We start from the raw sequence: 17,566 nt of genomic DNA, 5'->3' as shown, positions 1-17,566 counted from the left end.
ATAGATTTATATATTCGCTTATACAGACAGATTCACTTATTAGTATTATAAAATTATCTACATACGAGAACCAATTAAAGTCTTAATTTTTACGAGTAAACAAACACAATTTCTATTTACCCAATCAAACAGAAATTCAGCCTAACCTACTTAACCAAACATAATCAATTAAACATTATTTTTAAAAATATAACTCCAACCAGCCTACATTCCTCGGTCGGTATATACTTCCATACTACCAAAACTCGTACGAACAACCGCGCCACCCTTAAAACACGAACTGAGTGCCACGTGCGCTCACATGGTTGGTAGTTGGGTCATGCATACTGGGCCCACGGTCAGTGAATGTTGGATGGATGGTAGCTGTAGGCCTTCGGATTATTTAAACATTTTCTGCTCGTCAGTCCAAAGGAGAAAAGAATTGCGATACTGCTAGGGTCACGCGCTGACGCCCGACGATGTTATTGCTTCCCACTGCTTATTGGGTCCCACATCCGCTTCCTGCTATCTCATTCTAAGCAACTTTTACGTGTTGGTAAACGGAGCAATACCATTGTGCTACCGCCGAATAATTAAAAAATTAAATTACCTACCAACTTAACGAATACGTACGCAAATAACAACATGTGAAAGAAAACCCTAAACTAAAGATAATACATAATATTGCACGTCACAGTTCTAAATTAAAAGATATATATATATATATATATATATAATTCACATACAAATTTACCTAGTTGTAGGACTAACCCGATGTTATTTTCTAAAAATCAAGTCTTATTTAGCATTTATCAACTTAGACCTCTTTCATAGAAAGAATCTTGACTCTAGCCTCCTTCAATCCTCCATCTATAGTGGTGTTGAGACGACCGTTTGAATTTTAGGCAAACAATTCTCTCTCCTTGCCGAGCAAGGTCCAACATTTGTTAGCGACTAAAAAATAGCTTTGTTAAGCAACGTAACTTATTAGAGTGGCAGTTAGTGCAAAGAAACCAAATGTTTATTTATGCCTTGGTTAGTTAGGGCTTTGATGAGATAGTTAGTCATAGTACTGCAGTATCCAGTAAGAAACTGCAGAATAAAAGCGCTGCTGTGTTTACTACACCTGTGCCCCTAGCATTTACACTTACATGTGGCACCATTTATTAACTAGAAATACGGTGGTACTGTGACAGGCACCAGAGCTCCTAAATGGATTCAGATCCTAGGGAACAGTAATTTCATAGTCAAATCTTATTCATGCATATAAGGTTAAAGGGTTTATCAAATCTTACTCATCCATATAAAAACTTGTGCAGCATAATTTCTAGATCAGCTTTTCGGATAGAATCAGAAGAGTTTCGTTAAATAGTAATTTTCAGTTTTTAATTTTTAAATAAAATATGTAAAAGTGATTTTTTAAAATAAATTAGATACTGAGAGTTTAAAAAATAACTTCCTTTAATTTAGTTCTTATATAAAATTATTTTTTCTATAGAATTTAACTAAAAATCATTTTTAATTACATAATTATTTTTTTTATAAAATCATTCTTTTAAGAGAGAACCTAGATTGAGAGTTCTACCAAACACGTCCGCTTCCGCTCTCCCTCAAAATTCCCCGCACCTCAAGCTACCCAATTCAATTTCAAACTGCAGGCAGTGCAATCTGCCTTCTCCTTCACAGAATCACGCAGCTCCGTCCTCTCCAATCCCCATCCCCAATCCCCAGCTGAAAGCAAAGCCAAGAAGGCACCATAGCTCACACCACACTAGAGACACTAGACCACCACGAGACAGAGACGAGCGCCATCCCCATCCACCACCACCACCTCCCCTAGCTTCCGTTAGCTTCACTCCCACTGCTGCTCCTCACTCATTGGTCGCTCCCTCCTCGCCCCGCTCTGCGCGCTAGATCTCGCCCGCCGAAACCCTAGCGCTCCCCTCCCCACCGCAATGCCGCTGGCGGCCGCACCGGTACGGTGATGTCAATGCAGCGTCGGGTGGGTATGGCGGATGGCGAGGCCAGGGGCCGGACGCTGGGAGCGGTCATCAAGGAGAAGGACGAGGAGCTCGCGCTCTTCCTCGAGATGCGCCGCCGCGAGAAGGAGCGCGGCGCCGCGGCAGAGCAGCTCCTGCTCTCCGGCCACGGCAACGGCGCGGCGGGGGACGGGCTCCTGCTCCTCGACCCGCCCCCACCCGCCGGTAAGGGACACTACCCCCGAGCTAGCTTGTGAACTCCCCCGGCCGTTCTTTTGCATTTTTCTCTTGTCTCGTTTGCGCGAAACCCTAGTTTATTCTGGTTTGGGTTTTGGTTCCGTGTGGTCGTAGAGCCCAAGGCGGCGGCGCACAAGGTGACCGGCGGGTTCAGGAGGGCGCCCGGCGGAGCTGATGACTTCCTCCATGCGGACGGCGGCGACAAGAACGATTACGACTGGTGGGGGTTGTTACTGCTCAAGCTACTCGTATTATCTAGTAAATTGTTGTGTTTCAGTTGCGGGTAACATAAACATTGGTGCTAGAATGGTTCTAGCTAATTCGAATCGCACCATTATCACTTTAGTATTATGAAGTTTAAGCTGTGGAATATTTGGTGCAGGTTCGTTAAAGCTTGATTTGTCACCTTTCTTGCTAAATGCAAAGCTGTTCTGTTGTGTTGTAGCTGGGAGTAATATTTTTTTTGACCTTTGGGATTTTAGAAATTGCAGATTGATTGTTTGGGGGTTCTAGCCTTCTAGGTGATCTCAGCTGATGCTTCATTCTTCAATCTGCATGCTAATTATTGAAGTACCGACTTCTTATTTTTCTGTAATTTTGCGTGCTTTTTAGGGGTGAATTTTGCCTTTGCTTTAGTACGGTTTCTTCTTTTCATGTTTTTGTCTGTTAAATTGTTAATGCCATACCATAAAGTCTGGCTTATGTGAAATATTTAGGGATGTTAGTTAGAGTTTGGCTATTGTTGCTTGAAAGCTTGGGTTGTGGTGGTTGTTGGAGGCAACAGTTGGGTCTATGTGGCCGCTACTTCTTTCTTTGATTACCTGCCTAGTTAATGCGTGCTCATAAAGTTGTGCTATCTGCTTGTAGAGTTGTCAATTAGTTGAGTTTTGATTGGTCTCAGTTTCTTCTCTTTGCCTTATGGTTGGTTATGTAATTAACTTGTCTCCAGCTTGGTGCGCTTTTTGTGAATCTGGCAATTTTTCTGAGATGCAATAGTTCTGTATTGGATGCGCATTGGATACCTTAATCCTATGCTCTACAGGCTACCTATCTTGGGACTAGTTGAAGTGTATTTGTTGGTGCAATTTGGCTTGTTTGCTAAATATCTGTCTTTAGTATGGGTTCAGTGCATCAGCAGGTGTGAGAAATGTAGATGCTCTGGGGTTAATGAGACATAGTGTGGGATTAGTTGATAGGGTATATGTTTTTGGGTTATTTTGATATCTAGGTGACCATGTTAACACTTGAAGATGATTTCTTTTAGTTAAGAGTTTGGGTATTGGATTGCTTGGTTTCTGCGTGGTTGGTAGGTGGCAGTTGGACTATGTAACAAATTCACAGGATATTTTTCAGTCCTTGTATGGTTTGTTGAAATTCTGGGTTATCTATGTGATTTTGTTAGGATGGAGTTAATCTGAGCAGGTAGTGATGCGAGTTAGAGTGATTATAATTCAGATGCACAGTGCCTGCAAATTCCATCCAAAGTGTGAAATATCGAGACTAATAAGTACGAGAGAAATAATTCTATTGCTGCATGTGTGCTGTTCTAGAACACTTTATTAGGCCCCGTTTGGCACAGCTCCAGATCTAAGATTTCTTGGAGCTGGTCAAACATAGCTCAAAGAAATCTTGGATCTGGAGCTGTGGGTGGATTGAGGGTATTTAGTTGAGCCATCTGATTTTTATTTTAGACTAAAAATAAAAGTTTAAACCATTTTTATTTTATCATACAAACTCTAGATCCAGCATGGATCTCGGAGCTGGAGCTGTGCCCAACAGGCCCAGCTGGTGGAAATCATCTCATTACTATATATTTGTATCGCTCTTATGCTATGTTCATCCAGCATTTGATAACCTCAGATGTCTGCTTTCTCTATATCCAGCTTTTATGTTCATTCTGCTGCATTCTACATTTTATTTGGAGGCCACTTTCTGGGCTGAATAATTATATAACCTTTCCACAATGAACTTGTCAACTTTCAGGCTTCTGACACCACCAGGAACTCCACTTTTCCCATCTTTAGAAGCTCAGTCGAAAAAGTCTCCAGTGAGCCAAGTTGGAACCCCAAAGACTCGTCCAACTGCCTTAAAATCAAGGGTGAGTCATTTGAGCATAAGTTGTACTTTGGTTCTTACAAGATTTCTATTGCAAGAAATACTTCTCAGCAATGCACGTAATTCAGCTAAAATCCCCCCTCTTGATGGATATAAAACAATATGATCTGACTAAATCTATAGAAAACTCTAAAGTAACATCACATGATCTTTTTAAGTTATATCAGATTTCGTAGGACGGGCAAGCTCTCCAAAGATGATACATTGTCTGCTGGTTTACCAACAGATTTACCTCAGAGATCGCAATTTATTATGCATGTTGTGTATTTGACATGAAGTGTGCTTTTAGGCTGGCCTCTGTTGGCTGAAAAGCCTTTTACTTGTCTTTTATCCTGGAAAGTTCAGGGATAAATCCTGCTACATTGATAATTTATTTTCTTTATTACAAATCCTTTTAATAATCTACATTTTGTGTTACATTACTTTCCATAAATATGGTACAGTCATAACTACATCATTGTCGTATTCAGTAACTTCCAGTCGTACCTTCTCATATATAGTATTTCAGTTGGCCAGTCATCCAGATCCTCTGTCAAGAACCAACCTCCCATTAAGAACAGCATCATCCAACAGCTTGAACTCAGCTTCTACAACTCGTCGACCATCATCGTCTGGAGGGCTTACTTCTAATTCATCAAGGCCTTCAACGCCAACTGGACGCCCTGCATTGACAGCTACTTCCAAAGGTTCAAGACCTTCAACTCCCACTTCCCGGGCAACTGTACCTGCAAAAACTGGAGCTTCTGCCCCGAGATCATCAACACCCACTTACAGGTCAACACTTCCTTCAGCCAGGTCAACCACCCCATCCAGGGCAGCCGGCCCTGCTAGCAGGACATCAGCTCCTTCAGGCAGAGCATCCGCACCTGCTAGTAGGTCATCAACACCTACTTCAAGGTCATCGATACCTGTTACAAGATCAACCACACCATCATCCAGGCCATCCATACCGGCGCAAAACAAGCCTACATCGAGGGCATCAACCCTAACAAGGCAACCTTCTGCCCCTTCCACCCAGCATGGTAACTTGGCTGCACCAGTTAGATCATCCTCAATCTCCAAACAGGGATCTACAATGTCCAAAGGTTCTTCACCAGCAAAAACAGCAGCGCCAACACCTACAAGAGGCAGCTCACCTACTGTCAAATCAAGACCATGGAAACCATCTGAAATGCCTGGCTTCTCTCTTGACGCTCCTCCAAATCTAAGGACATCGCTACCAGAAAGACCAACCTCTGCCACTCGGGGTAGACCTGGGGCACCTAGTTCTAGGTCTTCCTCTGTTGAGAGTGGGCCAGCTGCTCGGCCAAGACGGCAGTCTTGCTCTCCCTCTAGAGGAAGGACTTTAAATGGCAGTGTGCCTTCAGGGAGTTCCATGCCGGCAGTGAGAAGATCACATCTCAACGGAGGTGACAGTGTGAACCCAGTTCAAATGGGTAATAAGATGGTTGAAAGGGTGGTGAACATGAGAAGGCTAGTTCCTCCAAAACATGATGATCAAAGGTCCAGCCTCAACAGCCTATCTGGTAAATCTACAAATTCTCCAGATAGCTCTGGCTTTGGTAGGACATTGTCAAAAAAGTCACTGGACATGGCACTTCGGCATATGGTATGTTTTGCTTTCCCTCAGTTAGTTAATAACAACAATTTCTCCATTCAGTTAATTGAACTTGAGGTGTAATATGTTGTATACAGGACATAAGGCGCAGTATTCCAAACAATTTACGGCCTCTTATGACAAGCATTCCAGCATCATCTGTTCATAGCGCACGATCTGGATCCACAAGGAGCAGACGAATAAGTGTTTCAGACTCACCTCTCGCAACAAGCAGCAATGCCAGCTCTGAGCCGAGCGTCAACAACAACCTGATGTGCCTGGACAGTATTGATATCGATGATGAGTTGTGCAGCGATAGAGCAGGACCCTATGGACGGTGATTCACTTATTTGCAATAGTATAAAGGCACGATTCTGATGAAATTATTCGACTACAGAATGTTCAGAGAGGCAGGGTAGAAGATCTTCGAGATTATCTGACGAGCCTTATTACTTTCTCTGTTATATGTAGGTTCTTTGAATGTCCAATATTTATCCAGTTCATTCATGTCATGTCATGATATGCTCCATGCGCAATTCAACTCTGGACCTTATATGCTATTGAAAAGTGTCCTTTATGCGTTCATTTCCTGAGTAGTATGCGCTAAGTCTGCTGAGACCATCTTGGATATGCAATTTGTGCTTCACCCTGGTAGTGAACATGTTCCACTGGCTGAACTATATTGTATTTCACGACATTTGTGTTAGCAATGTATATTTGGTAAATTCGCTCTGTATATTTACAGCTCTATGATAAAATGTATTAGTGTAGTTCATGAAGGGCCATGACTCCATGACATAATGCATGCTCGTAGCCAAAAAAAAGTCTGCCCATAGCCTACATGCTGCTGAATCTGGCGCATTTGAAGAATCTAATAAAATGATACTCTGTCCAGGAATCGATTGCTCCTTGCAATCATATCGATAAACCACAACTAAACAGATAACAGTTACAGCCAAAACAATGTACTCTTATACTATTCTACTCTGATCAACCAACCTACTAAAATACAACAAACAAGCTACCACAACAAAAGCTCCTGCTTTTATTTTGCTACTACAAGGAGCAATGGAGCATCATAGGGCTCCAAACAGTTATGATCAAGGGGGGCAAAGATGACAACAGAATGGAGAGCCGACAGGTTACATCTCGGAGATACAACTGGAGGAAGAGAAGCCGGTGAATTGTGACTGTTTTTTCCCCCTCCCTTTTTCACAAGTTAAAATCTAGATCGGTTAATTGTGACGGGTCAAAGGGGAATGGGTAGGGTAGGCAGACCAGAAGGCCGAAGAGCAAAACGGCAATGCCGATGCTGATGTAGTTGTTCTCAGGTTCTGTAATTTCTTCAGAGAGAGGAGCTATTGGGCCCCTCTGCAAGAAGAATATCAGCACCACCCAGTAGAACGCGACATCGTTGAAGAGCGCTGAGATCCCAAGCAATCCAATGGCGGCGCCACTGAGGCGAGCAGATATCTGGCATAATTCCAAGTTTTGATTCATCAGAAGTGCCAATGATGAGCTAAAATGTATGCTCTTCCCAGCAAAATTGAGTAAAAAATTATCATGCACTTATCATATCAACATATTTACCTTTCTTCCCCACATGGCAAATGCTATGCGGCCACCATCAAGCTCTCCGGCAGGGATGCTATTGATGGCATTGATCAGGAGACCAGCCCAGGCCCATAAAACAAGTGGGTTTATGGATAGCTGTGTTCCTTCTTTCAGAGCATCCCCAAGAAGAAGCTTTGCTGTACCAAGGAAAGATTGATCTCTCAAACAAAATTTTCAAAGTAAGAAAAAAACTGTTTATGTGCACAATTCAATACATTCTTACAAAATTACTTAACTGCAGGCAAGTACTAATGAACATCCAGAAATTGGATTCCTTATGTAGTTATGAGCTTAAGAATTATGATCAAATGCCTACCGAGACCACCAACAAGAAATGATTCACGAAAGATAGTTGGATCTATCACGAGACCGAGGCCATCACTTGGAGGTATGATGAAGCCTAGCAGCAAAAGAACAAATCCAAGGGAGAAACCCGCCAGTGGTCCAGCAGCTGCTAGCTTCAGTATGTCCTCACGATTGCGGACAATATTGACAATTCTGGTAATGGCACCGAAAGATCCTATCTACAACAAATAGAACAATGCAAGATCGTTACGGCAAGAGAAAGTACCGAGCTAGATAAGCCATTAAGTAAGAAAAAATGGATGTCATGGTCATGGCCAAAGCTCAGGTCTACGTTGTAATATCCCACATTCCAAATGACCTTTCATGTCAGTTGCTTATCTATGCAGAAAACCACACTCCAGATTAAACATATTTAATAACTCTGCAACACGGCTAAATAAAAGTTTCAACAAAGCTCTTGTAATTTCTTTCTAGCAGTTTCATAAAACATTTTTAAAGCTAGAAAGAATTTGTGATATTTAGATGATCTATTCCATAGGTGAAGTTGTAGACGAGCAATCTATCTTTACCTGCCAGCTAGGGATAAAATATGGTACTCCAAGCTTGATTCCACTATCCCTGGCAGCAAGGATATGTCCAATTTCATGGACCCCTATTATAAGCCCAGTTACTAGGGCACCAGATAGTCCATCTTTCAACAGCTCAAGGTTGTCAAATGTTGATCTGTGAGAGAAAGACTTATAAGATGTCGTAGACAAATGTTTGGCTTATTATATGACAACGTACTTGAGGAAATATAGTTTTCCAGTTTTCCTTCAAAAAGAGGAAACTCATAGTGATTTGTGGCTAAATATACTGCAGTAAAAGCATACAATTATTCACTGAATCCGTATACAAAACTAACAAATTGGAAACATAAATGTCACAGGTATTATGAAGTCTTGAGCATAACATGGAACACAAGTTTTAGCATCTTATTTATTACCAAGCTCGTATCAAGTGTCTGGAGGCACACGCCATTTGGTCCCACATAAGACTTCAAAGTGCAATTTGAGAAAAAGGTTATAACAGAAAGGCATTTGCATATGTAGCAATTCAAAGATGACATCAACATAGAGAAATACGAAAAATAATCAACTTCATTTCTTTAGTAAAGAGAATTGAACTATCTAAAACAACATAGAATGAAGGAAAGTGGTGAATAAAGGAAAGAGAAACCTCATACAGCAAGTTGTTCTGTAGAACAGGTACATTCCGAAGGAGCAGAGTGAAGATGGTGACTGATCCAAATGCAGCAGCAGCAAACCATTCTGGGACAGCTGAACATTTAATTTACCATGAACCAGCTCAGCAATCTTAACACTGAATGAATATACTAATTCAGCTTTTGGACCCAACAATTAAGCAAAATATTGGACCATTCTGGGTACTACCAACTCCACTGAAGGTAGGAAGAATTTTTGTTACCTGTAGTTTCAGTTTGTAATGTCTGCCGAGGTATAACTACCGCAACTGGCTTTTCATCCTCCGGGTTGACGAGAAGAAAAAGCTTATATTGATCACCAAATTTGTTCTGTTGTTAACCAGAAGTTGAACACAGATGAGACACATATTTCTACAAGCTTAGACTTCTGAAGGGCTAGCGTTGCAAGTATCTTATTACCTGTAGCCTATTTGTGATCTTCTCATAACTTTTGGCGGGCTTACCACGCAAATTCCCCTTAAATAATACTCCACCCTTAGACAAGTAAAGGTGGTAAATAACATTTAGTCATTCAAAGCCATTATGCATGAGATATAAACCATATACATGAGTAGTTTAAAAGCTTAGTCATATTCTGCAAGAGCACTTGGCTTAGTTAGCCCAAGAGCATGCCTGCTGGTATTGGCATGTATTAGTTGAGTATGAATATAGCTCTATAAAAAAATTACTAGGGCGCTATAAATAAAATTCTTATTTATACACAAGATGGTAAACCATGACATATCAGATATTCACCTCATAAGGCTCCTGACTTGTCACGAAAAATGTGTCAAACCCAAAAACTTGATCCTTTAGAATGTCAATTGTAGCCTTGGGGATCCTAACCGAATCATCAAGCTGTTGCTGCAGATCATTCAGATTAAAAAAGTAAACTACATCAGCACCTAACCACAATCGCAGAGTTCAGAAATATGAAATGGTCAAAAAGAGTAATACATATTTTTTCTGTTTACCGACGACTATACCATTGAGCTAATGTTGAAAAAGCAGGATCCCGCTTTGAGTTTCAACTCCTAATCAACTTCTGAACATATACACAGGGAAAAAAATCAATGATTACCCTCATTCCAGGCAAAGGAGAGCCGCTAGCGACTTCAACAACTTCCACATTCTCCTATATTTAACAGATTATTATATATGTCATTATTGTATTCTCCATGTCTCATAAGATACTAAGTTTCTGGGCACCAATTAAAAGCATACCTGTGTTTCATTGGTAGCAGTGGTATCTCCATCGATGTTCTGAACTGTGTCACTGAAGCTCAGCAGTTCTGCATTCGTGGTTTCATCTTTCTTCTGGTGAGTCATGGGAAAGCTAAATATTATAGTTCAGTCACATGTTCATGTAGCGAGGACTAACAGGCATAAGGGAAGTTACTGTGCTACTTTAAGTACATGGCAACCAACGCCCAACACAGAAGGCAACCTACTTTTGCATATTACATACTTAATTTGACCAACTGCAAGTAAGGAGTTTACATTGTCTATATTGGAGTCACTTTCTCCAGGTTCATTTGCTTCTGGAGCACTATCAACTGAAGGTGATGAAACATCAGTTCCAAACTCTTCTTTCTCCTGGAAGAAAGACCCACAAAATTTTAACTTCGTACCTTATTCTTGATATTACGAGGGGTGCTTCTATGCTCTTTGAAAAACTAAATAGCACAAATTCATTAGTGGAATAGTGGGTGCATGCAAATCTGAGCCACAAAGTGGTTCACAATTTGTGCATATCATTTCTGGGGAGAGCATAGAAGCACCTCTATCTTTTGTTTAGTCAGTAAGTAGTTTTTTCAGATAATGAGTCACTTAAGTGGTTAACTCTACATTTCATACTCTCCATCGATTTGTTCAATATAATCATGTATACATGATAACATGATCCGTGCATTTTTTATGCAAAAATGTAGAGAATATTCGGGCAGTTCAGAACAATGCCGAAAAAACTTCTTTTTGTCCAGATGCATGACAACACCCTCGTTTCCAACGAGCAAATGATGATTAATATTGGGCATGACTGCACGAGAATATTCAACATATCACAAATTTAATTAACTTGAATAATCATACGTAGGATTCTTAAAAAAACAGTTCAGGGCTTGCCTCTATGTTTCACCACTAAATTAGGCCATGTGTATTGCAGAAACCTTGAGATTTCTAGAGTCGCAATATAACCCAGGGGATGCTGCATAACACACCATAGGAAAAGAACTTATGGCAAAGTTTTATAATTTCCATTTCAAAATGCGATTCATGGCTCGATGATGTGCATATGTAGCTGACTAGCTTCCGAATTCAAGCAGCCGTTAACTGAAATTCGAAAGAGGGGAACCCTGCACCTCGTCGTCGCCATTGCCTTCCGGCTCAGTCTCAGTCATCGCTTGGCACGCGACCCTTCGACTGCTAGGCCTTCATAAATGGAGTGGAAGCAATCCAATTAGACTACTTCAGTTCAAGGTCTCCCGCTTCAGCCAGAACCAAGAAAAGCAGCGGACCTGTGCCCAACGAGCGGGAGGGAGCGAAGCGTGAGCGTGATGCTGCGGGCGCGCCCTGCGCTCCCGCTCCTCAAAGGCACGGAGGTCGACGCGAGCAGGAATCGGTGGCAGCATCCGTAGGCCGCGGCGGCCTGCGACGGCGGCGAGGAACTCATGGCGGTGGCGGACAGTCGGTGGTGGAGTGGAGGAGCGCGCGCGGCTTATCTCCTCTTCAGAGGGAAATAGAACTACTTTTTCTGCGGCGAGGATTTCCACGCCGCGCGAATCTCAAAGCAAGGGCCACTTACGTAGTTACCTCCGACCATGAGGGCATTTTTGACAATTGGCGGTTAGCCCCTTAACACGACGAGAGGAATAGGGTTCTGCGGTGCGCCGCCGCCGTCGCCGTCGCCCGCCGGACCAAGAAGAAATCTCGCTCTCAACGTAGGCGAGCGGCATGAAGAGCTTCCCGGTGTCCGGAGGCCGCAGCGTCTCCCTCACCCTCTTCTCGGATGTCTCCAACAGCCGGTACGGGCCTGCTTCTTCATGCCCTCGTATCATTGTAACCATTTGCCCAGCCGGGTTCTTGTTTCCATCGATGAAATGTGCGGTGATGAACTGTGAGACAACCCGCTGAAGATTTCTTGCGTTGAATGTCTCAGGGAGCTCCTCGACTTGATGCAGTCAGGGAAGCTGGAACCGGAGGTTGCTTTCCTCAACGCATCGCTGGTATGTCACCATTTTCATTTTTATGTATGCTACACCAGCGATGGATTTCATGAAGTGTGAGGTGTGTTGCTCATATGCTGTGTGACCAACGGCAGGTGCCGGATGTGTTCCCCGTTCTTGCGGCGGCGCACAAGGCGCTGCTGTCGAAGGCGAGGGAGTCACTGACCACAAGAACTCTGCACTCCGAGCTCGTCTACAACTACTCCGGATCGAAGCATGTGATTGATCTTGCTGTTGTTGCTTTTGCACTATGAGGTTGGTCTAATGCAGTGTGCTGACGGTTTGGCTGTGATCACTGGTTTCAGATAACGGAGTCCCTGAAGCGATGTGGCATATCTGATGACACGACATACATCCTTGCTGCTCGTTTTGATGCTTCCGACGAGGAGGTATAATATTTAGGATGTTCATCTAATTGAATTATATTCAATGGTCTGAAACTCTGAATCCATATGCCGTGTGCTGTTCTTATAATTTAGATATTAGAACACCATTATACTGATCATTGAAATTGTTTTAGTAACCCTGTATGAGTTGCCATTGACTGTATTTGGTTCAACAAATTGTGTTCTTGCACAGGCTAGTAAGGTGAAGTTTTAGTTGCTCCAGAACTACTCTGAATCAGATTTACATGGATTGCAACGTGTGTTAATTGGCTTGCACAATTAAGAAACTTAAGCTCTTGCGTGCTCCTGCTTAATGTGTAAACTGGAAACTGTTTCAACCTTGCTGAAACTTTTCTTGCTCTGAACACCTGGTCTTAGCACTCTCTTTATGTGGGGCCTTGACTCGAAAGCCTCTGCTGTTGATTTAAGATTTGGTGACCATACTATGTGCCTGATCTGGTTTTCAGTTTCAGTACTAAGTACCAACTATTGACATGCCCCTTTCCTGTCGCTCAAATGTTTCGAAAATAGTATTAATAAACTGAAGATGGTTGCAGTAGGTTTCTCCATGCACCCTTAGTTCTATGTCTGTTCTATTCGTATCCATTTGCCAGTGGGTTATTATCCATCTGAATGGAGGAATTCAAACAACAATTGAAGTGAAAATTGCAACATGGCAGATGAAAGCAGTGAAGAAACTCATCCGTGGCACTAAGATTGATCTAGCAGCATTGGAAACAAGAGCAAACCAGCCACAGATCCTGAAGGTTTATCATTGAACTTGATGCTAGTTATTTACTACTGTGGTCTTTACATAATTATCCATTCGGACTGAGTATCATATTTGTTTTCCCTCTCTAATTTGACAGCACTATAAAATAACTCCCCAAGAACTATCAATATCTACACTTCCCGACGCAATTGTATGCAGGATTGCTGCTCGTGATGCCCTCTGAAGTCTCAACAATCATCATACTTCTGCCACTGCTGCAGATTGAACTCTCAGCACCTTGTCTTTCATAGTTAAGCTTTGTAGTTTCGAGATGTTGTAGCTCTAAACCACATGTATGATAGCACAGCAACAGTCGAATAACTCTAATGTCCAACTTATTCACATTTCCTGCAAGTAACCTGGAAGCATATTGTGCTGTTGAATGAGAATATATTTTTCAGTGGCATCATGGATCAAGATTTTAATCCGTGCAAGATGCGCGGCATAATCGTTTTAGCATCTCCCACGATGATGTGGTCACTAGCGGTCTTGATGCTTTGGGTTTACGTGTTTATCACTACTTCTGCTTTAGCTTTTCCACGTAAAAAAAAACAGAGCACTGCCAAGCGGCAGTATTCTTCACCAGCTCGCGAGGAGGAAGCAGAAGCTCAAATTGAAATGCGAGGCCTAAGGTGTCTCCCGGATCCGGCTCCTCTGTCGTGCTCTGAAGGTAAGTCAGGATGAACAGTGCATCAAACAGTATAATATGCCTGGGTGAACAATATTGCACAGTGAATCACTGTGTACAGACCACTGTAGCAGCAGGACTGCAGCAGGAATATTGTAGCTACTGTTTAGGTGCTACGTCGTAGAAAAGTCATGATTACTATTTATCTGTTCCTCTTTCGGTATGTCAGAGGAGTCGGGTCTATATTTTTCGTAGCGTCTACTAACTACCTTCTGTACGAAAAGAAATTGAGTCTGTGGGGGTGGTACTATTGGTTTAGATTTCTAAGCACATGGATAACGTGGTAATAGTATCTACATGTGCTCCTGGCAAAATCGTTTAAAAAATTTAGCGTCCCAATCAGCTCTAACATGTATCTAACTATTATGCGCATATATAGGTAGCTAGAATTATGATGTTATTTCCTAAAAGAAGTTTATTGTAGCGATCCAGCATTCTACTTTCAAGGTAGAACGTTATGTTTACAGTCATTACTCCGGTAAATGGAAATTACTGAAGTACTGACACATCAGAGTAGCATAAGTCATTACTAAAAAACAGAAATTACTGAAGTACTGACACATCAGAGTAGAATAGCAAAAGCATTGTAGTGGGACCATAGATGGGTCACCAACACTTAAGATCCCTTCATAGATGAAGTACCATTAAGTTCATAACATGGTTCTGAGTCTCGTATTGAGCTTCTCCTCCTTGGTCTCCAGTTCTAAGAGAGAAACCCATTTAGGGTTTGTAATCTTGTGATAAATTTTTGTAATGATGCTTTTCAGAGATATCTTGTGAGCTCATCCATGCAATTAATATTAAGTTTTGTAAGTTGATTAGTTGTTAATCCAATTTCTTTACTTTGTTCTTCGTTTTGCATGCCCGTCTTGATTTTTGTTGGATTTCTTGTTTTAACGCGATTAGTCTTAGTTTGATCCATCCAAACCTCCCTTTGGCATCAAGTTAATATTCTAAAAGTTTCATGGTTAATCTTTCATATTTATTCTTTAATTACAAAAATAAGGTTTAGTTAATTTTTGCTTAATTTGATTTTAGCTTATGCAATCATTGAACCCCTTCTGATTGTCTTATCAATGAGTAATCGATCCTACAGCTATAAAACATGATGATCTTGAACATGAAGAGTACTAGTGAGGTGATGTATGTCATGCATATCTATGTATCTTGAATGTCTCACTAGTATCTTCTTAATTGCTTGCTTAGCTAAGTTAATGAACCATCTATGTTAATGAACCACAACTTCGGTTAAACTGGGTTGAGCTAAGTAACTTGATTCTAAAATTCAAGTAACCACATTAGTCCCCAATTAGGAATCCAAATAAGAAATTCCATGACACGCTAGGTCTTGCCTTTGATTCTCAATGAGTGCCTTCAATGAGTACTACAACAATTTGAAGAAATCCGCAAGTGACTATAATTTGAATTCACTAGTTGTGTTGAGCTGAGGCTCATTAGTAGATTCATTTTCAGTGGTTTATATGCCCTCAGACATTGATTGCTATACAAAATTTAGCATAAAGTACTTGAACATCGATTATTATTCTGAGGTGGAGAGAGCAAGTAACTTAATGAAACAAGACTTCGAAGAAAAGGAGCTTCAACTTTTCTGGTCATTGTACAATTTTGAGGGACTTTGGGCATGTTTCAGCCATGAGTTCCCATATGACATAAGCGCTCTTGGGCGGGGGGGGGGGGGGGCTCATTCTTCACTTCCTCTAACCGTAGCATTTCATCCTTTTTTTTCCTATCCTAGGCTATGCTTACTGCTCATGGGACCCTTGACATGACATGTAAGTACAAGAAATACCTTCCTGCACATTGGATTGTTGAAGGATCGAGATGACATCCTATAGGGGGTGAATAGGCTTTTTTCTAATATTCCTCAAAACAAGCTAAAACTTCGCCTTAATAAAATTAATTATGAAATTAAAACTACTCTAAGGCAAGCTATAAGATGCAATCCTATATGAGATAAACACAACTAGGATTTACACTAAGCAAAATATGAACATGCAATAAAGTAAGAAAATGAGCGAAATAACCAAAGATGGAGACAAGTCGATGTTGTTCCTGAAGTTCGGATCCTTTAGGAGATTTTACGTCTTCGTTGAGGGGCTCGATCTTACTTGAGCTAGATCTCTTTCAACTCTTTTCTTCCCGAGGTTGCACAAAGCACTCCTTGGCTTCATTGAAGCGGAGGTGAAATCCAGCCTTCACAATCCTTCTCACGACGCACCACAAATGAGTCGTTGACTCACGAGCAACTCCTAGCTGTCTAGAAGTCCTCAATCTCCAAGAGAAACAAATGCAAGCAAAGAAGCTTGGAGATGAACGCTAGTGCTCAAAGATCAAATCTTTTCTTTCTATCACTCAAACCCTCTTTTCAAATCTCTCTCTAAAGATGAAACACTTTCTAGGGAGATGAGAGAGGCTTTTGCTTAAGAAGTGTGGTCAGATTCAAAATGGGCAAGAGTTGGAAGTGGAGAGAGGAAGGGGTGTATAAATAGACCCCTTCAAAAACTAGCCATTGGACACATTTTCGGCCTACACCGAAACTTCTGATCCCCACGATCGGAACATCCAATGTATACAAAATAACAGATTTTAACTTCACTTCCCAAACTAGAACTGGTATTTTCAACACATCGGAACATCCGATCTAGAAATTAAATCGAAACTGAGAGTCCTATGTTCATGAAGGATAAATATCAGAACATCTTATCCAAATATATGAACATCCGATATAGGAGTTTTAAGTCAACCCCAAGAACTCTAAGTTGGTAAAAACTGAAGGTTCCGACCCTTATCGAAACTTCCAATGTTAGATAAACTGCAACCCGAGAACCCAGAGTTCTCAAATTTTGGATTATCCGACTTGATTAGAACTTCCGATGTACATATCAGAACTTCTAATTTCATTAAGAAGTTTTTGATTCGGTGTCCGTGTTGTGAACTATGTGTCTCTCTCTAAACCGAGTGTAGATCATTTTGAGCACTAAGTTCATGAAAAAGCTACTACGTTGCTCCCCTCTTAATAGTACGTCAGTCCTATACTCAATTCAAAAACAAAAGAGTACTTTATAAAGGTAAAAACCATTCACTATCTTCTTATTCTATGTTTGGAGGTCACCAATGTCATGATGCTTTCATCAATAGAACTTTCACTTATTCAAATACTCATTGAATATATTAGTTCCTTTATCGCATGTCGTCAATCATCAAAACCCACATAAGGGGCATAAGATGCACTTTCACGTGTCATGGTTGCTTTGCATTGCATTGGCTCTGTAATGTGATTCATTTCCCAAAAAAAGCTCGGGGCTAGTGCTAAATTTGGTTATCAAGGGTGTGTTTGGTGCACTGTACCAAGGTGGATGGGATCACCCCTTCTAGGATTTTAGACCCATCCCAGTGTTTGGTTCA

General features: G+C 41.4%; 3 protein-coding genes across 8 annotated transcripts; 2 read left to right on the top strand and 1 right to left on the bottom strand.

Annotated features, from left to right (window-relative positions):
- The first annotated feature begins 1,579 nt into the window (after positions 1–1,579).
- Positions 1,580–6,492, top strand: LOC133894960 (uncharacterized). Of its 2 annotated transcripts, none has more exons than XM_062335254.1 (5): positions 1,580–2,183; positions 2,310–2,415; positions 4,179–4,293; positions 4,819–5,919; positions 6,006–6,492. In XM_062335254.1, the coding sequence occupies exons 1-5, from the start codon at positions 1,964–1,966 to the stop codon at positions 6,246–6,248; spliced, it is 1,785 nt and encodes a 594-aa protein (XP_062191238.1). In that variant the 5' UTR covers positions 1,580–1,963; the 3' UTR covers positions 6,249–6,492. The 2 variants fall into 2 exon arrangements, with proteins under 2 accessions (XP_062191238.1, XP_062191190.1); XM_062335206.1 differs by having other exon boundaries at positions 2,310–2,421.
- Positions 6,493–6,795: 303 nt separating this feature from the next.
- On the bottom strand, positions 6,796–11,799 carry LOC133895103 (probable zinc metalloprotease EGY2, chloroplastic). 4 transcript variants are annotated; one of them, XM_062335316.1, is made up of 13 exons: positions 11,587–11,799; positions 11,431–11,500; positions 10,571–10,666; positions 10,295–10,387; positions 10,152–10,205; positions 9,827–9,934; positions 9,491–9,565; positions 9,295–9,400; positions 9,053–9,146; positions 8,397–8,550; positions 7,838–8,045; positions 7,498–7,658; positions 6,796–7,380 (listed from the first exon to the last, which is right to left on the bottom strand). In XM_062335316.1, exons 1-13 carry the CDS (start codon positions 11,739–11,741, stop codon positions 7,120–7,122), a joined length of 1,635 nt encoding a protein of 544 aa, XP_062191300.1. In that variant the 5' UTR covers positions 11,742–11,799; the 3' UTR covers positions 6,796–7,119. The 4 variants fall into 4 exon arrangements, with proteins under 4 accessions (XP_062191300.1, XP_062191341.1, XP_062191395.1 ...); XM_062335357.1 differs by lacking the exon at positions 10,571–10,666; XM_062335411.1 differs by lacking the exon at positions 10,571–10,666 and having other exon boundaries at positions 10,295–10,406; positions 11,587–11,731.
- Positions 11,800–11,903: 104 nt separating this feature from the next.
- On the top strand, positions 11,904–13,861 carry LOC133895338 (uncharacterized). Of its 2 annotated transcripts, none has more exons than XM_062335700.1 (6): positions 11,904–12,093; positions 12,228–12,294; positions 12,390–12,512; positions 12,600–12,683; positions 13,361–13,447; positions 13,612–13,861. In XM_062335700.1, exons 1-6 carry the CDS (start codon positions 12,023–12,025, stop codon positions 13,624–13,626), a joined length of 447 nt encoding a protein of 148 aa, XP_062191684.1. In that variant the 5' UTR covers positions 11,904–12,022; the 3' UTR covers positions 13,627–13,861. The 2 variants fall into 2 exon arrangements, with proteins under 2 accessions (XP_062191684.1, XP_062191601.1); XM_062335617.1 differs by having other exon boundaries at positions 11,907–12,093; positions 13,550–13,861.
- The last annotated feature ends 3,705 nt before the right edge of the window (positions 13,862–17,566 follow it).

This window comes from Phragmites australis, chromosome 1 (assembly GCF_958298935.1).
Source record: "Phragmites australis chromosome 1, lpPhrAust1.1, whole genome shotgun sequence".
Lineage (NCBI taxonomy): Eukaryota > Viridiplantae > Streptophyta > Magnoliopsida > Poales > Poaceae > Phragmites > Phragmites australis.
This window is presented reverse-complemented; position numbering and strand designations above follow the sequence as displayed.

Bases quoted from the DNA above. Each gene is read 5' to 3' on its own strand.
- LOC133895338 (XM_062335617.1), top strand. From the start codon at position 12,023: ATGAAGAGCTTCCCGGTGTCCGGAGGCCGCAGCGTCTCCCTCACCCTC. The intron at 12,513-12,599 runs GTGATTGATCTT...CACTGGTTTCAG, and splicing joins ACTACTCCGGATCGAAGCAT to ATAACGGAGTCCCTGAAGCG. The intron at 13,448-13,549 runs GTTTATCATTGA...CTAATTTGACAG, and splicing joins ACCAGCCACAGATCCTGAAG to CACTATAAAATAACTCCCCA.
- LOC133894960 (XM_062335206.1), top strand. From the start codon at position 1,964: ATGTCAATGCAGCGTCGGGTGGGTATGGCGGATGGCGAGGCCAGGGGC. The intron at 2,422-4,178 runs GTTGTTACTGCT...GTCAACTTTCAG, and splicing joins AACGATTACGACTGGTGGGG to GCTTCTGACACCACCAGGAA. The intron at 4,294-4,818 runs GTGAGTCATTTG...ATAGTATTTCAG, and splicing joins CAACTGCCTTAAAATCAAGG to TTGGCCAGTCATCCAGATCC.
- LOC133895103 (XM_062335316.1), bottom strand. From the start codon at position 11,741: ATGAGTTCCTCGCCGCCGTCGCAGGCCGCCGCGGCCTACGGATGCTGC. The intron at 10,388-10,570 runs GTAAACTCCTTA...ATGACTCACCAG, and splicing joins GTGACTCCAATATAGACAAT to AAGAAAGATGAAACCACGAA. The intron at 7,659-7,837 runs GTAGGCATTTGA...TCCTTGGTACAG, and splicing joins ATTTCTTGTTGGTGGTCTCG to CAAAGCTTCTTCTTGGGGAT.